General features: G+C 41.9%; 1 protein-coding gene across 1 annotated transcript in view; it reads left to right on the top strand.

The window, feature by feature from the left end:
• The window catches only part of arhgef39 (Rho guanine nucleotide exchange factor (GEF) 39), a 71,068-nt gene that overhangs the window by 6,241 nt on the left and 41,463 nt on the right, over positions 1-23,364 (top strand). The window contains exons 4-5 of the mRNA XM_024805572.2: positions 9,773-9,893; positions 13,447-13,565. Of these exons, the coding sequence (XP_024661340.2) occupies positions 9,773-9,893; positions 13,447-13,565 (240 nt within the window). The remainder of the gene's footprint in view (positions 1-9,772; positions 9,894-13,446; positions 13,566-23,364) is intronic.

The raw sequence follows: 23,364 nt of genomic DNA, 5'->3' as shown, positions 1-23,364 counted from the left end.
GTGAACGGTATAATATGGCCCAGCCCTAGTCATTCCTACTGTTCCGTTTCAGATTGTAATATCATTTTTAAAAATTCCAATTTGCCATGATTTTGTCACTACATTTAAAAGAAAAGTTGCTATATAATATATTGGTGAAGCTCATGATATTATGCTGTAACAATAAGAATATTTTCCACACATGGCACAACTTGTTATAGGACAGGGTCATCTCTGTTACTGTTTTAAATGTTTCAAGAGCTAAACAGTCCCTGCTTTTGATCTGTAAATATATTTTTAAAGGGTGTTAATATTTTCTAATAAAAAGATCAAGATGGTAAACTGGACAGAAGAGTGAAAGGGAAACAGCCTACATGTGCCACACACTTATGGGAAGAACCAGCTGTTATATCTGCCAAAGGTGGCCACTCTGATGAGTCAGACATTTGGAATATATTTTGGTCCATAAACTAATGCCATGTTTTACTTTTTTAACTCCAGTTGCTTATTTGTACCATGCTTTCATTTCAGAGTGCAGTGAGACATTAAACTGCAACAATTACAGTAGAAAAACGGGGTGTTCTAAAACATTAGAACGATAGTGTAGATGTATATGAAATAAATAAATAATAAGGCATGGCCTTAGCAGTGTGAGTGCGAATGGTTGTCTGTGTCTATGTCTTAGCCCCGCGACAGACTGGCGACCTGTCCAGGGTGTACCTGCCTCTTGCCCTAAGACAGCTGGGATAGGCTCCACCCCCCCCGCGACTCTGACAAGGATAAGCAGAAGAGAATGGATGGATAAACTCAAGTATGCTGATAGTTCTCTTTGAAGTCGTATCTGTAATTCATGTTGGCTTATAAGTCTAAAGTAGGAAGTGTCGGTGTATTTTCTTATTCATGTGAGAAAGATTGCTCCTAGCCCATAGTTCATTATCAGACTGCACAGAACGGGAAACTGTGGAGCAGGGGCTTCGGAGACCGCTGATTGGGAATTCCATTTCCGAGCTAAATAATGAGTTGTATGAGTTCCCCAAGGCCCCTATCCCCTGCAGACTGACGGGCTTTCTCATTGAGATTGCCGCAATGAAGATTGAGGTATGCATTACACAGTCTGATGTGTTGGATAAATGGTTTTGCAGTTCACATACTGTTTATCTTCATTATGAAGTCCTTATTTAATCAGTGATGTGAATACAACGACAAGCTCTCGAGATAAAACGGGCCATGGAGATCCAGTGCCGCAGTGATTCACCAGTAGGAAATGATTCAATATGTATGTGAAACTTCAAGTAATGTAATCATCACTCAGTTCAGCAACAGGAAATAGGAATGCAAATGTTGCTGTTTTCCTCTAATGTGTAATATGCATTTAGATCCATATATATTTGGGCACTGCCACAAATGCAGTTACTATTACTGCTTACCAAAATAAGAGTGTTGGCTTATTAACGTGCAGACTTATTTATAGTATATTTGTGTAAAGTTCCAAGATGGCGCCAGTGTTCACGGCAAGCCGTCTCCTCCGCTGTTGTTTGTCGTCCTTCTGTCTATGTGCTGCCCTGATGTCGCTACGTTACTTGCCTATGATCGCCAAACTCTTGAATCTCCGGCCTTTGGACTACCAGACACAAGATTTTAAATGGAGACCTGAGAATCCTCCTCCGCTTTCGAAGGACTTTCCTGATTATCTCCGCCACTTACCATCTACCTTCTCTCAAAGGAAACGTTCACGGAGACGGGGTGAACGTGTTCGTATCAAGGCCTTTTTAAAGTCCTATGTTGGGACAAATGATCGCTATTCTATAAACATCTTGTCATCTATTCCTGCCCTCCGGGACCATGCTAACTTCAGACTGTTCTGTCATCGCTGGATTCGCCCTGTTGGACCTTATGGTTACCTGGACCTCCCAGCTGATCTTCCACCCGCTCGGTGCTGGGTGCGGTCCTCCAGAGGAGGTGCGAATCTCAACCTTCGCCTGCTGCGCCGTTCTCCTACCAGTAACAGTGTGACCACTCTCCGTATGGCCTTGCTAAATACAAGGTCACTGGCGAATACGACTTTTATTTTAAATGATCTTATTCTATCATCGGGACTGGCGGAAACTTGGCTTCGCCCCGGCGAACTTTTTCCCTTCTCGGAGCTGCTCCCACCTGACCACGCTTTTATTAGCTCACCCCAGACCACTGGAAGAGGTGGAGGGCTAGCTTCAGTTTTTAAAGACAAACTTCGATGTTGGCAGCTGCCACCTGTTCTGTACCCCAGTTTCGAGGTGCAGTTATTGGAAGTGAACTGCGTCCCCTCCATCCTCTGCGCTGTGGTGTATCGCCCCCGAAACTTATCAAGGATTTTCTTCCAGAATTTGCTGATCTGCTGGGGAGCCTTCTGCTACGTTATGACCGTATACTAATTGTTGGTGACTTCAACATTCATGTTTGCTGTGAGGACAGTTCGCTAGCTAAGGATTTCCTCGCTCTTATTAGCACCCTCAATCTCACCCAGTGGGTAAGTGAACCAACTCACACTAAAGGTCATAAACTTGATTTGGTCTTATGGTCTGGATATTTGCATCACGGACATAAAGGACTCTGGGATTTCTGATCACTTCCCGGTTTTGTTTGATACTGTAGCGAGCGATGTGGGTTTGAACTGTGATGGTCCTGTGCGGCAAACGTGCACAATTAACTCCCAGTCAATCGCCCACTTCATTGATGCTTTCCTTGACTGTCCCCTCTCTGATGCTAAGTGTAATGGGGTTTTATCAGCGGATGAGCTTGCTAACCTCTTTTATACTGCATGCGCTGACATTCTTAACTCTGTGGCACCTCTGAGGATTAAACAACCCTGGCTAAATGATACTACTCGCGCCCTTAGGCGTGAATGTCGTTGTGCTGAAAGAAAATGGAGGAAAGACAAACTCCACGTCTCTCTGGACATCCTCCATAATTGTCTATCTAAGTATCAAAAGTCTGTTAAAGCTGCCAAATCTGCCTTTTTGTCTATCATTATTATGACTAATAGGCACAACCCCCGAGCTCTTTTTAATACTTTTAACTCTGTGATAAACCCTAGCACTACCACTTATAGGGATGCTTCCCCTGCTCTTTGTGATAAATTCTTAAAGTATTTCTCTGAACAAATCTCAGCTCTAAGGGCTTCTCATCCATCTCATCCATCATCAGTTTTAGACCCAGTTCCAGCTTCTGAATGCTTGACTTTCTTTCCGCAGTTTGCGCCAGTGTCTTATTCTGTTTTAAAAGATATAATTGATCATCTCAAAATCTCTGGTTCCCCGCATGATATTCTTCCTTCTCGTTTCTTTAAGGAAGCTTTACATGCTATTGGTCCTTGTATCTTATCTCTGCTGAATGCATCATTGTCATCAGGTTGTGTACCGTCTGTCTTTAAGCATGCTGTTGTGCAACCTATTATGAAAAAGAAAAATCTTGACCGTAATGGTCTCACTAACTACAGGCCGATCTCCAAACTCCCTTTTATTTCCAAAATATTGGAAACGGTAGTTCTAAAACAACTTCAGGCCTTTTTAGATGCAAATGGTATTAATGAAAAGTTTGTCTGGTTTGAAACCTCGCCCCAGCACAGAGACAGCCTTACTTAGAGTTGTTAATGATCTTCTTTTAACTGTTGACTGTGGTTTTAGTTTTACTTGACTTGACTGCTGCTTTGACACGGTTAACCACAACATTCTTCTATCAAGACTGGAACATGTTGTTGGTCTCAAAGGTACGGTTTTATCTTGGTTTAAATCCTACCTCTCAGAGAGGTCGTTCTCTGTTGCTATGGGGCAACACTCCTCGGCTTCTGCCCCTATTTACTGTGGTGTGCCTCAAGGGTCCGTGCTCGGTCCTGCTCTCTTCTCTTTGTACATGTTGCCGTTGGCATTAATTTTTAGAAATTACAACATCTCCCTTCACTGTTACAGTGGGGCAAAAAAGTATTTAGTCAGCCACCGATTGTGCAAGTTCCCCCACTTAAAATGATGACAGAGGTCAGTAATTTGCACCAGAGGTACACTTCAACTGTGAGAGACAGAATGTGAAAAAAAAAATCCATGAATCCACATGGTAGGATTTGTAAAGAATTTATTGGTAAATCAGGGTGGAAAATAAGTATTTGGTCAATAACAAAAATACAACTCAATACTTTGTAACATAACCTTTGTTGGCAATAACAGAGGTCAAACGTTTACTATAGGTCTTTACCAGGTTTGCACACACAGTAGCTGGTATTTTGGCCCATTCCTCCATGCAGATCTTCTCGAGAGCAGTGATGTTTTGGGGCTGTCGCCGAGCAACACGGACTTTCAACTCCCGCCACAGATTTTCTATGGGGTTGAGGTCTGGAGACTGGCTAGGCCACTCCAGGACTTTCAAATGCTTCTTACGGAGCCACTCCTTTGTTGCCCGGGCGGTGTGTTTTGGATCATTGTCATGTTGGAAGACCCAGCCTCGTTTCATCTTCAAAGTTCTCACTGATGGAAGGAGGTTTTGGCTCAAAATCTCACGATACATGGCCCCATTCATTCTGTCCTCAACACGGATCAGTCGTCCTGTCCCCTTGGCAGAAAAACAGCCCCATAGCATGATGTTTCCACCCCCATGCTTCACAGTAGGTATGGTGTTCTTGGGATGCAACTCAGTATTCTTCTTCCTCCAAACACGACGAGTTGAGTTTATACCAAAAAGTTCTACTTTGGTTTCATCTGACCACATGACATTCTCCCAATCCTCTGCTGTATCATCCATGTGCTCTCTGGCAAACTTCAGACGGGCCTGGACATGCACTGGCTTCAGCAGCGGAACACGTCTGGCACTGCGGGATTTGATTCCCTGCCGTTGTAGTGTGTTACTGATGGTGACCTTTGTTACTTTGGTCCCAGCTCTCTGCAGGTCATTCACCAGGTCCCCCCGTGTGGTTCTGGGATCTTTGCTCACCGTTCTCATGATCATTTTGACCCCACGGGATGAGATCTTGCGTGGAGCCCCAGATCGTGGGAGATTATCAGTGGTCTTGTATGTCTTCCATTTTCTGATGATTGCTCCCACAGTTGATTTTTTCACACCAAGCTGCTTGCCTATTGTAGATTCACTCTTCCCAGTCTGGTGCAGGTCTACAATACTTTTCCTGGTGTCCTTCGAAAGCTCTTTGGTCTTGGCCATGGCGGAGTTTGGAGTCTGACTGTTTGAGGCTGTGGACAGGTGTCTTTTATACAGATGATGAGTTCAAACAGGTGCCATTCATACAGGTAACGAGTGGGGGACAGAAAAGCTTCTTACAGAAGACGTTACAGGTCTGTGAGAGCCAGAGATTTTCCTTGTTTGAGGTGACCAAATACTTATTTTCCACCCTAATTTACGAATAAATTCTTTACAAATCCTACCATGTGAATTCATGGATTTTTTTTTCACATTCTGTCTCTCACAGTTGAAGTGTACCTCTGGTGCAAATTACTGACCTCTGTCATCATTTTAAGTGGGGGAACTTGCACAATCGGTGGCTGACTAAATACTTTTTTGCCCCACTGTATGTGATGATATCCAGATTTATTCACCTCTGAAATCAGATGTGTCTGCTTCTTTGCAACCTCTGTTCAACTGTTTGCATGAAGTTAAAATTTGGTTATCACATAATTTTCTTACACTGAACGAGAATAAGACCGAAATCATAGTCTTTGGTAGTCACACTCGGTTAGCTGATGCCCTAGGCCCTCTCACTAGCCATCTCTCGCTCACTGTAAGGAACCTGTGAGTGTTCCTGGATGGCTCTTTTAAACTTCAGAAACACGTCTCCACAGTGGTAAAAAAACAGCTTTTACCAGTTGCGTCAGATATCCAAAGCAAAGCCGTTCCTTCCTTTAAAGGACCTTGAAAAGCTTGTCCACGCATTCATCACATCCAGACTGGACTACTGTCTTCTGCCATTCTTCAGTTAATTCAAAATGCAGCTGCGCGTCTTTTAACAGGTACGAGAATCTATGAACGCATAACTTCAACTTTAGCCAAACTACATTGGCTCCCTGTCAAATATCGCAAAGATTTTAAAATTCTTTTGTTCACTTTTAAAATTCTGAATAATTTGGCGCCCAGCTGTCTTTCTGAACTCCTCCACTTATACAATCCCAACAGAGCACTTAGATCGTCCAATCACAGGCTCCTAGCACAACCTAGGTCTCGAATGAAGTCGAGCGGTGACCGGGCCTTTGCATCCGTGGCACCCAGACTCTGGAATAACCTCCCTGTTCATTTTCGTACTGCCGAGCTGATCCAGTCGTTTAAATCACGTCTTAAAACTTATCTTTTTTACTTTGGCCTTTGATTCTAACTAGTTGGCTGTTCTAGCTTGTTGTGTTGTTACCTATTGTTTGTTGTCCTGTTTTATTGTTTGTTTTAATTGTCTCATGCTTTTACTGACTGTGAAGCACTATGGTCAACACTGTTGTTTTAATATGTGCTCTATAAATACATTTTGATTTGATTTGTACTCATTCAGGTTAGAGGAATCGCTCAGGACTGACGTCTCTATAATATGTAATCCCTGTAATGCCTTTTTAAATGGTCCAAATGTAATTAGACAGTTATAAACAAACTGCTGTGCAATAATTATTTTGTATGTCTTTGTAGATTAAGTAAAATGTTGACATTTGCATTGATTTTATGTCTCTTTCCATTAAATTGAAATGACCATAGAAGTGAGCAGACTTACAAATTCAACAGTGGATCAAATAATGATTTCCCTCACTGTGTAGAGCTGTTACTGCTGGTACTGGTGATGCCAGTCTGGAGTTTTTAAAAATAAACAAGTCAGTAAACTTGTCGGGCCAATAGATGATTCATTTTATTTAATGGCAAAATACTCAGAAACAGCAACTGAAAACAGCTGAAATAAATGTTAAAGCATAACGAAAGGAAGAAAGCTGCTGCTTGGCAATGCCCACATTTGTTTGGTGATGTCCCATCTTCACGTTGTCATTTCCTCCCAGGAATCCATAATAAAATATTTAAAATTATCAGTGGAGAGTAGGCAAATATCTATAAAGGTGGTAATACCTGAGAAGTTTATATGACATTTGGATAAAAGATTTCATTCAACTTAAATGAAGGTGATGGGTAGGGCTGCCACGATTAGTCGACTAGTCACGATTACGTCGACTATCAAAATCGTCGACGACTAATTTAATAGTCGACGCGTCGTTTGAAGCTTTGTAAGATCCAAAAGACGCAGAAATAAGTAGCAGGATTTAAGAGTGTAATAACGGACTGAAACAGAAGATGGCAGCACTGCATGTACAAGGATGCCAGCTGCCGTTAAACCCCGAAGAAGAAGAAGCTGTGTCCCAGAATTCATAGCGCGGCCCAGCTCAGTTTCCAACAATGGCGGCAGCTAGTTAGTTTTAATGTTACTCTTATTATTCTTTCTGGGTCACAAAATAAACGTTTAACATATTTTCAGGCGAGAATGTAGCTGTGTAAACCTCAAATATCTGCTCAGTTTATCAAGACACCGCATATTTTCAAAAGCGCTCCGACGTTTTCGGAGACGTCTGTTACCCACTAGCTCGATAGTTAGCCGGGGGCAAGGTCACTAGAGCTGTGAGAACACCGGACTCCCGGCTAATCGTTTTCAAACCCACCGCCGTCTTTCGCTCCTCAGGTTAAACGTGATATATAAGTCACTTAGATAACTTAAAAATGTTATTGTTTTGCCTTTTTTTTTTTTTTTTTTCAGTGTTTTATTTGTTCCTGAGTAAATCAGTTTGGCTGAGATTAAAGTTATAGTTTTTACACAGCTGAATAAACGTCAAGCAGACAGCTGATTATCAGAAGTGTGAGATGCTGTTATAGTTTAGATAGCAAGGAGTTTATTAAACTTCACCGAAACAATCTGCAAATTTCATTAAAATTGAATAAACTATCATCTTGTCTTTATTTTTAGTTAGCACAGACCTTAAACACTTAAAGCTGTAAGCTAATGATAGTTATATAAGAGCAGATGCTGCTGGTGCAATAAGCTGTACGTTTTACGTCCAATGGATGATGATCTGATTAGTCGACTAATCGCCAAAATAATCGGTGACTAGTCGACTATCAAAATAATCGTTTGTGGCAGCCCTAGTGATGGGGCGGTTGGGGAAGGAAGTTAGTGTGCAGCACTGGTCCAGAATGCTGTGTGGACCAAGCACAAAGCAGAGGTGAGGTTGTCATTAAAGAACTGGAGTGTAGGATGGAGCTCAGACACTGTGTGGGTAAAAACGGCTGACATCACATTGTGTTGTTTTTTGAGAGCAACAAAATGCTGGTTTAATGCTTTAGTGTTAGCGAACTGTTTATTCCATTTATAGTTTCTCATGTTTCATCCTGTGTTTTGAGAGTTGCCGTTCATCTGTTGAGCCTTCTCCAAGTAATGGTGACGTGGCCTGAATTGTTTGGGTTCAGTCGTATCATCCACGATGCCGCAACTGCTTGGAATTAATGCGGATGACACGCATGGAATGCTAATGTCATCTCCACCTTGGTGCTGATGGTCGGACAATTTAATTGCTGTGGAAATTTAAAAAAAAAATGTAATCCATAATTTCATATTTATCATAATAGTCTCTGTCAGAAAGGGAAAGAAATGGAAATACATTTTTTCCTGCCCTTTGCTCTCGTTAGAACCCTCTCGGCTTCTCCTGCACCTCCCGATTATGAACAGAGCCTACCTTTGTCGGCAACTTCATTAAAATCTATTTAAATCAACTTCAACAGTAAAGTGCTCCTTCTCACAGCTTGTATGAGCAGCAGTCTCTGGGAACATCATTAGAGAATGTGTGTGCGTGAATATGTGGTACTTCCTCCAAGTTCAAATAACAAGCTCCTTCACAAGTGTCAACACCCCCAACCAATTGCTTAAGTTCGGCAGGCGTGTTCTTACTACAAAGTAGCCCTGGGTGCTCTGAAGGTACATCTGTCGTCTGGGTCCCAGTAAATACGTCACCCATGGGGGAAGAAACACTACTGAACCTTGACTGCTAAATCTCTCATTAACAGGGAAGCAATCCTCTGAACTCTGCTCAGCCTCCTCGCTTTCTCTAAATGTGTATGCCTTTGTTGAAAATGATGCTTCAGATGCGATCTAACCTCACATGAGCTCCTTCTCAGGGAGCGTGGCACTGATGCAAAGAAGCAGTGCCGTCTCAGACAATAATGCACAATAACTCAACTTGAGGCTAAATGTTTGCTAGGAGAGTAAACTTTAACACGAACGTCTCAAAGGCCTGTGATGCACAAAAAAATGTGCCACGTATATTAAAATAGTTCTTGATACCATGTCCTGTGGATTTGTTAAGGATGTTGTGACTCAGGAGTAACATGCCACACACACGGCTTACTTGCACTGCCCGTAAAATAAGCGACAATGATCCAGTGAAAGTGACTACCGTAGCATGTTCTAAATATATGTATGGGGTCTTTGATTTAACAGACTGGTTTACAAAACCAAAGAAAAAGACAGAAAAGCAAATATTAATACACATTTTGCTTTGTACTAATGCAGGATTTAATGTTTGCTAAAATTGATACCATTTGTTATTATACATAAATGTTATGGATCATGTTAGCTGATTAATTGATTTAATTAATTTCAAAGCAAAAAGGGACAAAGAGAACTAGGGAAAGTTTTTTTTTTTAATAACTTGGCTTTTCAAACATTGGCAACAAAAGCATGCAACACATGGAAAAACAACGTGCAATAGATCATGTTTAAACTTGTGTGTGTGTGTGTTTCTCCTCTCAGGACTCTACTTATCCATTTGGAGAATGGATACCTTGGCAAAGGCCTTGACCAGTTCTCCACCCATATGCACCATTACTACACATATGTGGATAACATTTATAAAGCCCAGAAAGTGCTTCAGGTAAGAACATTATATTTGAACTTGGTTCAGACTGTTAGTCGATCTTTTTTTGTCACTGATCTCAGTTTTTCTGTTTTCATCTATTTACTGATTTCTTGTTACATTGAATAGCAAAGCACAGCAATTTTATCAGATCAAATTTATTATGTAGTTTTACTGTGAACTTCAAGAATGCAAGTTTTTGCAGAATCTAACAATTTTCTACATGTTGATAGATGTAAAGAAACATGCTGCTGCGTCTTCATTTGGCCGCTCTCTTTAGCAGTAGCCAAAGTGGATAATCTGTCTCCATCTTAACCGAACATTTGCATCATACCAAACCTTTGCATATGCTCCTTCATTACATCCATGAGTTTTCTCTCTGGTCTGCTCCATAATCAACTATCTTCATTTTTAATCCTTCAACTCGGCCTTTAGTCTTTTTGTCAGTGATAGCCTTCTAACCATACACACAGTTAGATCCATATATATTTGGACACTGACATAAGTTTTTGTTGTTGTTTTTACCTGTTTACTGAAAAATATTCCAATTATAGTTATACAATGGACATAATGTGCAGACTCTCAGCTTTCATGTGAGGGTTGGCTGAAGATTCAATTGGACGAAGGGTTTAAGAGTTTCAGCTTCTTGACATGTGACATCTAGTTACAAAAGTAATTGGACAATTGAGTCAAAGGTTATTTCATGGGCAGATGTGGGCAATTCCTTTGATATTGATAATTAAGTAGCTAAAGGGCCTGGAGTTGATTTGAGGTGTGATGATTGCATTTGGAAGATTTTGCTGTGAACAGACAATATGCAGTCAAAGGAGCTCTCCATGCAGGTGAAACAAGCCATCCGTAAGCTGCAAAAACAGGAACAAAACATCAGAGAAATTGCTGCAGTCTTAGGAGTGGCAAAATCTTTAGTCCATCCTGAGGAAAAAGAAGGCATTGGTGACCTCAGCAATGCAAAACGACCTGGACGTCCACAGGCAACAGTAGTGGATGATCTCAGAATCATGGTGATGAGAAAACCCTTCACACCAGCCAATCGTGAACAACATTCTTGGATAAATATCCAAGTCTACCATAAAGAAAAGACAACTGTTCCACTGAAGGAAAAAGTACCCTAGACCATTATGGCGCCCCTTCCACTGTGGGGTGGAAAACACCTCAGGTGGGATCTGCTTGTCATGCCAGCAATGTTGGAAACCATCAGGACCATCGAGGTTACTTTTGTTCTCCTCAGAGAATGAAACTTTCTTCCACCTTTCAGTGTCCCATGTTTGGTGCTCTGTAGCAAAGTCCAAACGGTCAGTTCTGTGGCGTTCAAGGAGACGAGACGTTTTTTTTGTTCTTGAAGCCTTTCAGCCTCAGATGGTGTCTGATGGTTATGGGGCTGCAGTCGGCACCAGTAACGGCCTTAATTTGGGTCAAGCATCGTCCAGTGTCTCGACGGACAGCCAGTTGGATCCTCCGGCTCAGTGCTGGTGACATTTTTTTGGGCCTCCGGATCATTTAGGAAATATCAAATGACCGTCTTACAGCGATGGCGTGCTGTGAGAGATCCTTATGCAGTTCAACAACCCGACCACGTTCAACAAGGGAAGGTTTGTTTTCTTTTGCCAACAGAGCATCATGACAGTGAAATGACAGAAAATGACAATGAATCCACATTTTTGCACAGATTTGGCCTTTCAAAGGCAAGTGGTCCTAAACTTTTGATCAGCTGTAAAACAGCCTGTTTCATTTTAAGTGTTATTTTCAATAAATTGCTCAAAAAAATGTTTTGTCTCACTCCTATTTCTTCTTGTTGCATGTTGAAGCTCAACTTGGAACCTTGTTAAGCTCCAACCATGTCATTTTTCATCAACTGGTCTTAAACTTTTGATTAGGATTGTATTAATGATTTTGTTTTTCATCTGTTCCTGAGTGTCTTTAGATTGTGGCGTGATTGCTTTTTGATATGTTTTAGCCCACTTTGCATTGTCAGACAGGTTCCATCTGAGTGAGTTCTTGATTTAAGAGGTCTGGCAGTAATCAGGCCTGGGTGTGGCTAGTGAAAATGAACCTAGCTTTCCGTAAAATGTGTTTAATCACATGACCACTGCAAGTAAGAATGGGCTCAGAGCTGACCTCTAACCTCTAACCACTCCTGCCTCGACCTTCTCACTCCTACTGGACACCTTGATACTCTCCTGGTGACTTCATACACGTCCTCCACCACCCTCATACTTCTCTGGCACTCAGACTCAGTGAACGCCTTCTGACCTTTTCTATACTGCACATCAATGCTCTGAAAGCAAACCTCACATGTGTAGTACTCTTTCTCAGCATGAAAGCATACTATTACTCGCTGATTGTCATTTCTAGGGATGGGTACTGGTATATAAACGGTAGTAACCAGACCGAAAAGCAGCGCACATTTCGGTGCTTTATTTCGGTGCTTTTTTTTCCCGAGCTGTGATACACTTTAGATTCTAGCCAATCATTTTACGTTTCCGAGGATAGTGGGCGGGGCCAGGTACGTACGTTCTTTTAGAGCAGAGCTACAGATTAAAAATGACCAAGGTGAAGCGGTCAAAAGTCTGGCTGTACTTCACAGCAAAAGATGCAAACTCAGCAGCAACAAGTGCTTTAAGGTGATACTGTGATACTGTCAAAGGAGGTAACTCCTCGAATCCGATGAAACACCTGGCGACATATAGCATTTTGTTAAAGCCAAGAAATGCGCCGTATTTGATAGCTTGCTGCGAGACCTCACACCTCACACATCTACTGTTGGTGTGGTGCCTGTTATCGGACCCAGAGTTAGCAACATCCCCCAAAAACCTGAAGAGGAGAGTCCTGGCCCCTAGCCCTGCCAGTGTAGCAGAAATGATGAGGATGATGCAGCAGCAGCCGTTCTTCTCTGTGTGAGTAGCTTCATGTTGTTGGTGTGTAATTTACGTTGAGTAGGCTAACCACGTTATTACATTAATGCATGTAAGGTGAACTAGCAAACATCATCATAGCTACATGCGGCTGTCTTCTTGTTTGATGGCAGATACTCCCTTCACCCTGGCCAAAAAGGCTAAAATGACCAAAGAAAAAGTGGAAAACAGCTAAACATGAGAGGTTTTTGGACAAAGTTTGTATTTTTTCCATTGTTTAAGCACTGCTTCCAGCCAAGAGTGATACCATATATGCCCCATAGCTGCAGAAAAGGCTAACATTGTTATCTTTTTACAAAAAACAGCTGAACATGAGAGGTTTTTGGACCAATTTTGTGTTCTCCATTCTTTAAGCACCGGTTTGAGCACCGGCACCGTTTCAAAAGTACCGGTTTGGCACCGGTATCGGATAAAACCTAAACGATACCCATCCCTAGTCATTTCTCTTCTTAACATACCTTCAGCAACCCTTTCCTATATCTTCATTTTATTGCTCATCAATGTTATTCCTCTGTAGTTACTACTGCTCTGCACATCACAATCATGAAATCTGGTCCCAGTACACTTTTTATAAATTCAGAAGCTACGTCTTGTAAATGTTTCTGAATAATCTCCCAGTGTCTTGTGTCCATTTTCAGATGCAGCTTAAGAAAAACAAGGCCTTCAGACGGTTCAAAAAACTGCAGGAATCCCGCCCAGAATTCAACAACCAGAAGCTGGAGGACTTGCTCCAACTCCCCCTGCAGCGGATTGATCAGTGAGATTATATATTATTATATTATATATGATCTTAATAAGGTTTTAAAAGTGTGGGGACATAGGGCTTCAGCAAATCAGACAAATATGCAGGTGCCAGACCATTTAAGGATTTAAAAACCAATAAAAGAACTTTAAAATGAATCCTAAATTCAATTGGAAGCCAGTGCAGGGAGGCCAGAACCAGAGTAATGTGCTCAAATTTCCTTCTACCAGATAAAAACCGTGCCGCAGCATTCTGGACTAGTTGCAGGCGTGTCAGAGTGCCCAGTCCAACCCCTATTAAAAGGGAGTTGCAATAATCCAAGCGTGAGGTGATAAAAGCGTGGATACCAGTCTCCAAGTCACGCCTTGAAAGAAAAGGTTTAACCTTCGACAGACGCCTGAGATGATAGAATGATGATTTCACCACCGCATTCACGTGGCCATCAAGAGTAAGTGCAGAGTCGATTTTTAACCCAAGATTGGTAATCGAGCTCTTCAGGTGAAGGGTCAGAGCAGCAAGGTCAACATCAGGGATATCAGAGAGGAACGATTCGGCCCAAACAGAATTGCTTCCGTTTTACGTTCATTAAAATTTAAAAAGTTTTGAGCCATCCATGACTTAACATCACTAAGGCAATCAAGCAGGAGTCTAATTGGGGAGCTATCAGAACGACTGAAAGGAAAATAAAGCTGGCAATCATCAGCATATAGATGAAATGAGACTTTGTGTTTATGAAAGATCGCACCCGGTGGCAGGAGATGAAAACAGTAATGGCCCAAGAATAGATCCCTGTGGGACACCCCACGGCAGAGGGGCCACAGAGGACGATGACGAGCCCAACTTAACACAGAAGCTCCTGTTTGACAGATATGATTTTATCCACAGGAGTGCCAAGCCAGAAATGCCCACACAAAGCTGTAATCGAGAGATCAGCAGGTCGTGATCCACTGTGTCGAATGCAGCAGTCATATCTAGTAGTATAAGCACTACATGTTTACCACAGTCCGTCGTTACCAGAATATCGTTCATAACCTTTATGAGAGCTGTCTCTGTGCTATGAAACGGCCTAAAGCCAGACTGAAAAACTTCAAACATTTGAGAGTTGTTTAGATAATCCATCAGCTGAGTGTGAACAACCTTTTCCAAGATCTTACTCAGAAAAGGAAGTTTAGAGATGGGTCTACAGTTTGACTGAACTGAAATATCTGAGCCTGGCTTCTTAAGTAAGGATGAATAACTGCATGCTTAAACTCGCTTGGTACTTGACCTGACAAGAGGCTGGTATTAATTAGGTTCAGAATATGTGGTCCAACAGTAGGAAACACCTTTTTTAGAAAACTGGGACGAGCGACATCATTCGGAGAACCACATGGGTTAGCAGTTAACACAAGCTTCTCGAGTTCAGGTAGAACAATTGGTTGGAAAGCAATAAGCAAATTTAAACAGGGAACATGCACAGCCGGGTCAACAGAAGATAAAGTGGAGGGTCTCAGACTGGCAACCACAAAGAAATTAAGAAACTTATTACACATAACCTCAGAAGACTGCAAAAGAACATGATCCTCTGCATTCAGTACAAAATTTATGGTATTATACAGAACACGAGGGTTATGTGAATTAACAGCAATAAGTTGAGAAAAATAGGAGATTTTGGCAGTCTTTGCTGCCCTCTGATAAGCTTTCCAGCTCGTCTTAAGAGTTTCCAGAGAGACGTACAGTCAGTCCTTTTTCCATCGCCTTTCACATCTCCTACAGTCTCTTCTTTTTTTTTTTTTTTTTTTTTTTCTTTTTTTTTTCTAAATGACATCAGAAACAGCAGTATGCGACATTACGTGATGGCAGAGCTTCAGTTCATCCTTTGTCATTTTTTTTTTTTTTTTTTTTTTAAATAAATAGGACAGGGGGAATGAATGAGAGAGAGAGGGGGAGAGAAAGAAAGAAAACCAAAGGGGAGAAGAGACGGTGAGAAGGGGGGGGAAGAGAGAGAAAAAAAAAAACTCCTGGGTCACCTGTATGGAGAAAAAACAAACAAACAAACAAACAAAAACAAACAGAGGAGACGGCAAACAACAAAGAGCAACATAATAATAGAGAAAACAAAGCACCATCACAATAAACTAGCTAGTCATAGATATCAGTATTTACTAAGTAATAAACGATATTGTGCAGCACGCAAGATAGACAGCGCACAGTGTGCTTTGAGGCAGCAGCCAAGAAAGCTTTAGTCCGCGTCTGTGAATACCCATGTGTGCATACCTGTGTGGATCAGCATGCTTGCATTCCAAAGGTTTCTCCATGTAATGATCTGCTAGGGAGTGTGGGGGGGCCACAGCCCCGTCCTCCAGGGTGTGAAGCGGGTATGGAGGAGATCAAAACTCCAGACATCCAGAGGCCCCCAGAACACAAGAGACCATGGAAGACCAACAGAGGGGCAGCCACGCCACTGTCCCAGTAAGAGCTGAGGAGAGTCCTACAGTCTCTTCTAATGGCTCAAGTAAAATCGGTTAGCCAAGGACTGGCCTTGGGTTTACACTGCCTGAGTCTTAGAGGTGCAACAACATCAAGGGCAGATTTACAAACAGAGTCCAGATGAGAGAGTAATCCATCTACGGAGGATGACTCAGAGGGACTGGACACAAGTTGTTCAAATAGTGTTGAAAAACGCTCGGGAGTATCTGAGCCGAAGGCTCGATAGCATCGCATAGGTGCAGCCGTTTAACAACAGGACTAAGAGGAACAACGTCAAATACAATGGGCATATGGTCACAGAATACAGCATCCTCCACATGTAAGTTACAGACAGATAACCCATATGATAACACCAAGTCCAATGTGTGACCATGTTCTTGAGTGGCACCTTTAACAGACTGAACAAGATGAAAAGAGTTCACCAGGTCCATGAAGTCCTTAGCCAGTGGCTTTCCTGGGCAACAGACGTATATATTAAAATCACTGAGCAGCAGGACCTGGTCATACCGGGATGCACAGTCAGCGAGAAACTCCGATAAAAAAGCGAGAAACTCAGATACAAACTCCTTGTCTTATTTAGGAGGCCGATAAACTATTGCACACAGCAACGAAGGCGAGTGGCCCAGTTCACACAAACAACATTCAAAGCTGCTGTGGCGTGTCCATGAGGATAGTTGCTTAAACTCAAAGTGTGCTTTAAAAACAGCTAACCCCCCGCCACGACCAGAAGCTCTCAGAGCGCTAAAATGAGCACAGCCAGCGGGCAGCAGTTCAGAAAAGGCGCTTAACTCACCGGGTGAACTCCAGGTTTCAGTCAAACAGAGGAGATACAAAGCATGGGAAGAACAGAAATCCTTCAGGATGAAGGTCTTATTCGCCACCGATCTGGCATTTATTAAAGCCAACCTGAGGGGAGCTGGTTCGGAGACCTCCGCGGCAGTGACAACCAGATCCACCGGTCTAAGGTCTGATCGGTCCATTCGCCTCCAACGCAGATGCCAAAGAGGGAAGGATTTCACAGGGCTTCTCCCGATAGAGCCGACAACGGGAACCAACCAGGAATCCACAGGATCCAGAGCACGCGATGGTACCAAGAGTCGTGGAAAAGATTGATGAACGGAGCGAAGATTGTGAGGAAGGTAAGAAATCTGGATTCTCAGCTTAACAAGGCGACCTCCACGAGTACCCCGTCTCCTGCGTCGCTTCTTCATATCTGGTGGCAGTGGTAGGGGATGCCAGCGCAATGGTACTGCTTCCAGGTAGGGAGGCAGAAAACCCTGGCTTTACCAAACCAAACTGAAACTTTGGTGGATGAGCCGATTTTCAATAAGGTCTGGCGATCATACGACAGTATTGAACTGACATGTTGCACAACGTTACCTAAAAACAATAAAATCAGACGGATAAAAAAGAGCGGTTGACGGCGTGCCAAACACACAGGCACCATCTTGCATCTTGTTTACAACAGCAGGGTGCAAGACGCTAGCAGGCAGGGCATACATGGAACAACATAACCAAGTGGCCGGCATAGTGTACAGGAACATCTGTGCTGTGCATGGCCTGGAAGTCCTGAGGTCAAAGTGGGAGATGCCCCCAAGGGTGGTGGAGAATGACCGAGCTAAGATCCTGTGGGACTTCCAGATACAGACGGACAAAATGGTGGTGGCTAACCAACCGGACATAGTGGTGGTAGAGAAGCAGAAGAAGACGGCCGTAGTGATCGATGTAGCGGTTCCCAATGACAGCAACATCAGGAAGAAGGAACACGAGAAGCTGGAGAAATACCAAGGGCTCAGAGAAGAGCTGGAGAAGATGAGGAGGGTGAAGGTAACAGTGGTCCCCGTGGTAATCGGAGCACTCGGTGCGGTGACTCCCAAGCTCAGCGAGTGGCTCCTGTCAGGCTTGTCTTTATGTTTTAAAGCAAAATCCTCATCCACACATTTAATGGTGTCAGTTGTGTGTCAATGAAGTTCTCCTGGGGCTCTAGTGGAGCCTTGCAGCCAGACAGCTGACTAATCAAAAGTCACCATATATGACTAGACTTAAGTTTTAACCTATGTGATACCACCTTAGGTATTTCCAGTTTGTCGAATAATAAACTCCATCTGCTGGAGAGAAGGCCATTAAGTGCAGATGAAAGTTTGGTCAAAGACTAACCTGGTTAAGTGGTTTCATCTTGCTGCAAAATGAATTTATAGAATCTGAATAAAGAAGGAAATGGATCTGTGATGAATCACTGAAGGATCTGTTGTTAGAGGAAGAGCAAAAGAATAGAAACACAATCCACTTCAAATTAAAAAAAAAACAGGCAACAAATTAAATCACTTTCGACGCTCCTCCCCAAATAGACAAAAAGTCCTGTCTTCTTGTCTTTTCTTGTAATAACAAATACATTACAGCCATTATTAGCAATGGTCACTGTTAGCAGGAAGTGGAAATGAAAATCTAATTAAACAAACAGTATAACACAAAGGAAACACTAATGAGCATTATTAGGTACATTTCAAATAATGTAAACCGAACACTCTCATTTAGCCATCTTGTCCTGTTCATTAGCAGCAAACCAAAGAAAATATAATGAGACAACAACATAATCCTGACCATTTTCATATTTCTGATATTCTAATGAAGAATGGAGCTGTACAAAACATGAAGTGGTAAAGAAGATATGCTTTCTGCTCTTGCAGCAGGAGTTGCAAATGGCTTTGCTGATGATAATACACACTTTTTTCTCACTCTGTTTGGCAGACATACCGGGTCATTTGGGCATTTGCACATCAGTAAATATAGAAGACAAATTAAATTTCTAATTATTTTGCATGCATGCATTAAGGGTTTGAATTTGTAATTAAGAGACGAGGTGTCAGCAGGCGCCTTTCTGGATGAGTGGACATAACACGGACTTATTGGTGATTACTACACTTTAATAGCTTAAAAGAGAAGAAGCGCTGGTAAATATAGAAGTCTAGAGCATGTGCATTGTGTAAATTAGAACTATAAGCGACCTATAATCGACTTTGTCTCATCGTTCCTTTAAAAGGTAACTAACAGTGATTTATTCAAAGAGTGAAGAACTTTAAGTGTGAATATTATGAAACCTGTTCGAACTGTCCTCTGAATTATTATTAACTATGTTTCCACAAAGATCTGAGCAGTGGAGACAAAATGAAATGGCAACAAGTGTGAGCCATCAGTGTACTAATAAAGAGAAATGGCCACATGTGAACCTAACCAGGCTAACAAAATCAGTTTCTTTTACTCTAACAAACCAAATTAGTGGTGTATATCCATTTTTTTCTTACTTTGATATTATTCTACTGACATCTAAGTCACCACTGATGACACTAACCCCATGCTACCAAAATATATCATTTTAAGTCTTTTAAAAATATTCTTTCAAGTTGTAGTAATCAGAGGACAAAGAACAATTATTGTAAGTGACATGCATACAAAATAATTTAATATTTTTCAATTGATAAAATTTTAAACATTTTTAAAGATGCATTTCTGACATCAAATAATCTGTCACCTGTGTGGCTTGCAATACAGCCCTCACTCTGACAAGCCCAGTACCTGAACTATAGTTGTGCCATATCATATCATCCACACTGATGCCAGGATAAATTCTTACGGAATATCAGCGTGTCGTATTCATTGTTAGAGCAACACTGTGCATTTATGTTCCTTTGTGCATACGAGACACACCCAGAATCTAGCAGCTGGTCATGTGAAACCCCTATGAAAGTAAATGACTCTATCGTTGGAGCGCACTGTAAGATAGGAAAAGCAAATGGTGGATGGAAATTACTGACGTAGTTACATGGTGGAAAAGCAGGATACAGAAAAAGCAAGGTATAGCATCTCAGGCAGAAATAATTCTAATTATATGGAAACATCGTGCAGGCTCCTACTAAGTTACTTTAGTTAATTAAGTGTTAAGTTACATTATGTCAATAACGGACATAATATGGACACCATGTGGTTCGGAGGTAACCCCCGAGCCAGATGGTGAACACCAGAGTTGAAGGGAGCCACCAGGCTGAAGAAGAAGTCCTATCGGGCTTGATTAACCCGTGGGACTTCGGTCGCAGCTGATAGGTACCGACAGGCAAAGTGGAACTTGGGCAAAAACTCGGGCAACTCAGGAGGGCAAAGCAGCGCTTTTTTTGTATAGTGCAGGTGGAGCGCTGCTGACTTCAACTGAGAACATTATCGGGTGGTGGAAGGAGTAGTTCGAGGACCTCCTTAATCCCACTAGCATGTGTTCTATGGAGGAGGCAGAGTCTGCGGACGAGGGGGACAATTCGTCTTCAGGGGGTTAGGTCACTGAGGCAGTTAAACAAATCCTTGGTGACAGGGTCACTGGGGTAGAAGGGGTTCGGCCTGAGTTCTCTTTCCCTCCTACCTTCGTCGACATGAGGTCATGCTGAGGTACTTGGTGCACAGAGGTTCCCAACTTTCTGCAGAGTCGATAGCTACAAACCTCCAGACTTAATGTGGCGTTCAGATTACCTCAAAAACGGTGTGTAGAGATCTGCTGCCTGAGATTACCCAGCACAATAGAAAGCATTAGATGCAGCGGTGTAAAGCATGGCGCTACTGGACTCTAGAGAAGTGGAGATTTGTTCTCTGGATTGTCTAATAGACGAGTCTGGGTTTGGCGGTTGTAAGGAAAATAGTACTTTTCTAACTGCACTGCGCCAAGTGTAACGTTTAGGGGAAGGGGGATTATGGTGTTTAGTTGGCCCCTTATTTCCATTGAAAGGAACTCTTAACAAAATACCAAGAAGAGTTTGGGGGATGGCCCCTTCCTGATCCAACATGACTGCATAACAGTGTACAAAGCAAGGTGTGGGCTGCACAGAGTCCTAACCTCAACCCATTTAGAAGACCTCTGGGGTGAATTAGAGCACAGACTGTGAGCCAGGCCGTCTTGTCCAACACCAGTGTCTGACCTCACAAATGCTCTTCCAGAAGGATGTTCGAATATTCCCATGAACACATCCCTGTACCTTGTGGAAAGCCTTCCCATAGAGTTGAAGCCCTCTACACTGGATTTCCATGTTTGTTTTCATGTTTCAGTAAATTCCTGAACCCAGTTTTTCAAGCAAAATACTAAGAAATGAGGTATGGTGCTATAGTTCTCACAGTGCTGTGTTTTTCAAATAGTACTTGCACTATTACACTGCATCGTTGGTGCTCTGTAACATCCCTTATTAAACTCATTCCACCAAATGGACCAGAAGCAATGATTTGCAGGGTGCTAGCATTACAACTTGCCTCATTCACTGGCACCACTTTGTCTCTATAACAAGCCCAGACTAAAAAAAAAACAAAAGGGAAGACTGCAAAGGCAGAGACGAGCACAGTGGAAATCAATGTCAGCTGTCAATGCACTTCAAGGTCACATCGTCCTAGTAAAAAGGAGCATGGATTTCTCTTCACAACTGTTGTCTTAGGCAGAGGCTTAAACTTGATAGAATCTCTATGAATTTGTCTGAACATATTTAAACTGAATTTGAACGTTTTTTTTTTTAATTTTGCTTTTGCTATTTTACATTAAGTCAAGTTTAAATAACTTTAAAAAATTCATTTTTTTTTATATATAGACATAAAACCCAAATTAAAAATGTTTAAGAGATAGTTATACTACTTTATATTGCTGGTGATTTTCCTTTGATTCTGAATAATTTAATCTGTAGCCAATCGGGGGAAAACCCCCAAGCATGTGGCTTATTATTACTCGTTTGTTTTTAGAGGCATCCTTGACCTATGAGTCAGAATCTGAATCACCTTTATTGCCAAGTTGGTACACACACAATTTGTTGTTGAATAATTATAATTTTTGTCGGTGTGGTCCTGTGTCAGTTTAGCTTTTTGAAACAAAGACAACACTCTTAAGTGGTGGACTGGAATTGCATTGGGGTCTCCTATGGTCAGGCACCTACAGTGGAAAGTTGACTGTATTCACCTTTCAGTATTATCTGGGGGTAAACAAAATACAGCTGACGGCAAAAATCTGACCTGCACTCACATGTTCTCTAAAGTGAGCTAGATATCACCATAAATATATACAAATAAGCATCTTGGAATTATTCCGGATTAGCGTCGTGCCACATCATACCATTCTTTATAAAACTGTTAAAATGTTTAGGTGATTCAGAAAGTGTCATGTCATCCTGTTAGTGATCACATACATTAGTTCTGTAGCGCACACAATGAGACCAGGCATGTCTAACAGCCCGCCGGTCTCGATGATGATTTACTGCCTAAAAAGTGAGCAGCTTTAACAACCTGCAACAAAGCATAAATACTGTTTTGTATAAAACACAAAATAATTCAATCATTTCTCTCTTTTCTCCACATTGTAGGGTTTTTACCTTTTAATGTAAAGTGCCTTGAGGCAACTGTTGTTATGATTTGGTGCTTTAACCTCCTGAGAACTGAGGATAAAAAGTTTCTTTCAGTTTACCTTTTTTTTGTCCACTACAGAGGACATAATGAATAGGCTGGATCTCAAGAGGATATAAATTGAATAAGAACGTCTCCAGGACAGTCTCCAGGAGAGAGGCCATTAACAAGAGGAGAGCTAGACTGGGCTGTAGAAGGGCATCAACCCGGCAGCACGACTCGTATGTGCTCCTGTGTGCGAGGAGAAACCAGGGGTGGCTTTTATAGCCTCAAAATCATATCACATTATTTAAAAAATTGCATTGCTTATATTTATGACAACATAGAAAAATACTGAACATGTTATCTGTGACTGTAGCTTGCACGCACCGACATTTATTACTGCAACCAAAATAAGTAACGTTTATTTATTAAGCGCTCTAATTCTCTATAGGTTTCTTTTGTTCACGTGTGTCTTTAATAAAATTAAAGTTGCAGTGTAAACTGTGCAACTGCATCGACTTATTGTTCCAGGTTTTATTCACACATACAGAAAATGCCATTTAGTTGTTTCTGGGGGCTTTAATTCAAACATCATTTCTAATCTGCACCTGGAGTAAAAGTCAGGATTTATAGTCAGTATTTCATTTGTTCACTATGAGAAGGATACGATCAAACCAGTGCAGCTCTCCATCTCATCAGGGTACTGCTGTATCTGTCTGTCGTCATCTCAGGCAAAAATACTTCAAAGTAAAACTCGATCTTTCCATCTGAGTTAGTCGGGACAGTTCGCACATTTCTTTGGCTCGTTAGGCTTTTTTGACACTGCTGCTGTTTGAATGTAACCAGTCCACAATTACAGGGCCAAGAGTATCCTGTTCAACAGTGGCTATAACTCTGAGAATGGGGGAAACTACGTGACCGTTTCTATTGTCAGGTAATATTGTGACCTTAT

The sequence above is a fragment of the Maylandia zebra genome, linkage group LG17 (genome assembly GCF_041146795.1).
Source record: "Maylandia zebra isolate NMK-2024a linkage group LG17, Mzebra_GT3a, whole genome shotgun sequence".
In the NCBI taxonomy this organism is placed as follows: domain Eukaryota; kingdom Metazoa; phylum Chordata; class Actinopteri; order Cichliformes; family Cichlidae; genus Maylandia; species Maylandia zebra.
The sequence above is the reverse complement of the archived record's forward strand: the minus strand, read 5'-3'. Positions and strand labels throughout refer to the sequence as shown.